At 48.2% G+C, this 3,528-nt stretch overlaps 1 protein-coding gene across 1 annotated transcript; it reads left to right on the plus strand.

Moving 5' to 3' along the window:
• Positions 1 to 1,529: 1,529 nt before the first annotated feature.
• On the plus strand, positions 1,530 to 2,678 carry LOC149810566 (uncharacterized). The gene is made up of 2 exons (XM_089994204.1): positions 1,530 to 1,610; positions 2,364 to 2,678. The coding sequence occupies exons 1-2, from the start codon at positions 1,530 to 1,532 to the stop codon at positions 2,676 to 2,678; spliced, it is 396 nt and encodes a 131-aa protein (XP_089850330.1).
• The last annotated feature ends 850 nt before the right edge of the window (positions 2,679 to 3,528 follow it).

A 3,528-nucleotide genomic window follows, 5' to 3' on the forward strand; every position in this document is an offset into this window, starting at 1 on the left:
CGCGATTAGCAGCTCCACCAGCTGTGAGTATGACGCGACTGTCAACGACACGAGCGAGTCCGCTTCTGTATCGTTTCCGTTACCTGCGCGCTCCACACCGACTGAGGAGTTTGAAGTGAAACATAACGGAGGCCAGGTCGTGAGTACGTGAGCTACGGAAGAACCGTACTACCTTGGTTCATCCAATAGGGTTCCGATGCCTCTTCCATTCCCATGCTGAGGAAGAAAACCGGAACGTACGCGTCACGGCAGAACACTAGTTGATTTTCGTTTTGTTTTCTTTATAAGCGCGCTATTGATAGTCAGTCAGTCCATCCTTGACGTACCAGACCACCCTTGCCATTTCAAGGAAAGGCTATTCAGAGCCTACAAATTGCACTGCTGAGCATGTGCATTTACCCTGCGAAAACAAACAGACACTTCTATAAAATCACGAAGAGTGCATGCAGCTCACAGCCTGCCTCGTCTAGACCTAAACCTCCATCTGGACACGCAACTTCCTTACAGAACCCCTTTCACTCGTGGGCATCAAAGATCAGAGTTTAATAGCACATAAGGCATTTTTCATGTTGTGAAACATAAAGGCATGTAAATACACGATGTGACAGGCTGCGCACCTGCCTAGCATACACCATCCTGCGCTTATTCGCATCCTCCTCCTTCGTGAGCTTCTGTGGGGTTGTTTTGGCTTTGCGTTTCATCATTGTCGACGTTCTTCCAACCAGCTGAGGTTCATGAACTAATGTTCATGGGTACAAACCAAATGCGTGCCTCACTGAATAGGTAACCGACCCATGATGTAGGTACACAGAGAGTAACAATGAAAGCCTATGATAGTACTTCGACTTCGAAATAACAATTCACTGGTTGCAGACCACGAAACAGGCAGGCTTCAAACCCTATGTATATTTCTATGTCGTAATTTCGCAACATATGCCAGTGGATCCTGCCAGTTTATTCAAACTACTGGCAATACGTGCGCTGCTTCTTCTTGAATACTTCTTTTCGTGCGATGTTTGTTGTGCCGGTCGTCCGTGACATTTGGCACAAATGACAGAAGTGGGAAATCCCGCGCCAGACTGATCGACTCATTTGTAGCACGGTACTCGATTTTGAAGCCTGTTGGGAAACGCGACCGAACCAAGGCGACTTGAGGAAATGTGACAATGTTAAATATTTTACCTCTCCGCTTAATCCTTCGGGGAGAATATTGCGAATTTGAGGATGTCATGAGAGGAGCATGTTGTTGTTGGAACTATCCGCACTCAAGGCCATAGTCGATAGCGTATGTCCTAGCACCCCGAGACATAGGCACGGATACATATGAAGCTGTACATGCAACGTCTTTCTCCAAGTTGCATCCGTCGGTAGCCAGTCTGCTCACCGCTGCCTGCAGCGACTGGCCGTGATGGAAAACCTGACGAACAGTGAAGAGGTACGGTTTGTTGCATTCCATGGGATGATATGAATTTATTTTCACCCATTCACTCGAGCACTGCAGTGTATGGTGCGACCCCAAGGAGGGCGACATGTCCACTTGCCTTGCTCTCTTCTGGGTGGAAGGCTTTGTCAAGGTCCACTCGCAAGAATGCGTCATTTGCCCTGCATTGGTCGCTCGTTCATGTAGTGCAAGTTGAAATGTTCAGCATCTCGTGCTACCGACGACACTATCAAAATCACACGAACACAGTGGCAAGTGACAATCATGCCGGTGTAAAGAGACTAAACCAGTGTTTCCTGATAATGATGCATATGCATTGTGAATGCACATGTGAAGAGAAGGTGCTCTATGATGGATTGGACTCGAGTTCATCACATAACAGTTTTAACTAAAGTTCTTCCTGGACGCTGGACTGCATCGGAATCAAATGGGGATGATAAATCAGCGTTGTTCGTGGCATCTACCTGTTTTGCACATGATTCATCTATCTCTGTCGACATTGTGATTTAAATATAAGCCTGGGTAAGTCGTGCAATATTGCAATCCTGTCTCTTGTGTCCTGACTGGGAACGTTGGTAATCAGTCCCAACCCTCAAGTGATTTGAGGTATACCACATGCTTGAATATGTATGAGTGAGCTAGGTTCACAATTGTCAGTAGACTTCTATGGATCACATCCTCCAAGCAGGATGTTGCATTTGGGGCCAGACATGGTCAGTCAACCCCCAAGGGATGCATATTTAAGAGCAGCTCAAAGGGTTTGAAGCAACGCCCCTCAGCTGGACGCTCTGTTCACGGCATCAACATGTGATGTATGACGAAGGCAGTCAACAGTGCTTTAGGATGCAGGCACGATGTGACACTTGCACATATGCATGCCCTTTGATTCAAGGCAACTGCAAGAGTCGCATGTGTGGTGTAGGCAGCCTTTGTAGCTGATGACGTGAGCAACATTATCAAGGAGTCTCTGGACTTGGTGCTGCAATCTCAACAATACAACCCTGACAAGGTAGGTCATTGGACAAGCCAATGCCTGGAGAATTGCCTCAAGCGGCTCACAGCACTGAACAAGCCTTTCAAGTACGTCGTCACCTGCATCATCATGCAGAAGAATGGCGCTGGTCTGCACACTGCAGCATCCTGCTTCTGGGACAACTCCACGGATGGGAGTCGAACCGTCCGATGGGAAAACAAGACGATGTACTGCATCACATCGGTGTTCGGGCTTGCCCTGTGACCTCGTTGATATGAGATGGCTGTGGATCAAAGGCGGCCCTTGCTTTTAGGGCATAATGACATGGCATCCGAACTAGTCCTTTCCACCAGAGAGCTGGGCCTCTGACAATTGGGGCTTACCACGTTGACCATGACGGTCACCTTCTCCTTCTGTGTAATGCCTTGTTGATAAAGACATGTAATGAACCTGACAGCATGCTGGTTTTCAAAAGTGCTTTGAATGGACACATGCAAGGCCTCCTCGAGGAGTCAGGGACGGTGACCAGTTGGGCATGCAGAAATGTTACTAGGCACAGGTGCTTGCTTTTAGGATTTGCCTTGCACTTGTCCATACCGGGATGCTTTCACTATGAGGGCTGATGAGGGGGTGCTAGGTCAACCTTCCTGTTAGGTCCCGAAGAAGCGCCCTTATGCTTCGATCTGACATTGTCAGCGCGATGCATTGCTATGTCATTCATTGTCATGTTCGATGATGCGCGATGACTGTGTTCACTGTTAACGCTGATGTGATGTCATTCATGGATAAAAAAATGATGAAGCCCATGTGTGCGCTCCCTGCCATCTTCGTCCCATCGCGCCACTCCAATGGCTTGCTCGTGTCCGAAGGTTTGTCCCGCTGTTGTTGAACCCAACTAGCTGTGGCAGGGATCTGTGATGTTGGGCAATCGTATTATTTGCAGGGAGCTGTATCTCTCGCTCCATCAAGATGGTGTGTTTTCCTTCGCTGCTGTTTGTCGGCCATGATTGCTGACACCCAAGGCAAGGAGATTCCAGCTGGGTAGTGCGTCATATTCATTCCTACTTGATGCATTGGTTTCCCCATGTCGCCAAGAATTGATTTGACCTTTGGT

This window comes from Nuphar pumila, unplaced genomic scaffold, assembly GCF_984573655.1.
Source record: "Nuphar pumila unplaced genomic scaffold, dmNupPumi1.hap1.1 HAP1_SCAFFOLD_292, whole genome shotgun sequence".
Lineage (NCBI taxonomy): Eukaryota > Viridiplantae > Streptophyta > Magnoliopsida > Nymphaeales > Nymphaeaceae > Nuphar > Nuphar pumila.

Coding starts and splice junctions, on each gene's coding strand:
- LOC149810566 (XM_089994204.1), top strand. CDS start 1,530: ATGTCCACTTGCCTTGCTCTCTTCTGGGTGGAAGGCTTTGTCAAGGTC. Junction 1,611..2,363: donor GCGTCATTTGCCCTGCATTG/GTCGCTCGTTCA, acceptor TGTGTGGTGTAG/GCAGCCTTTGTAGCTGATGA.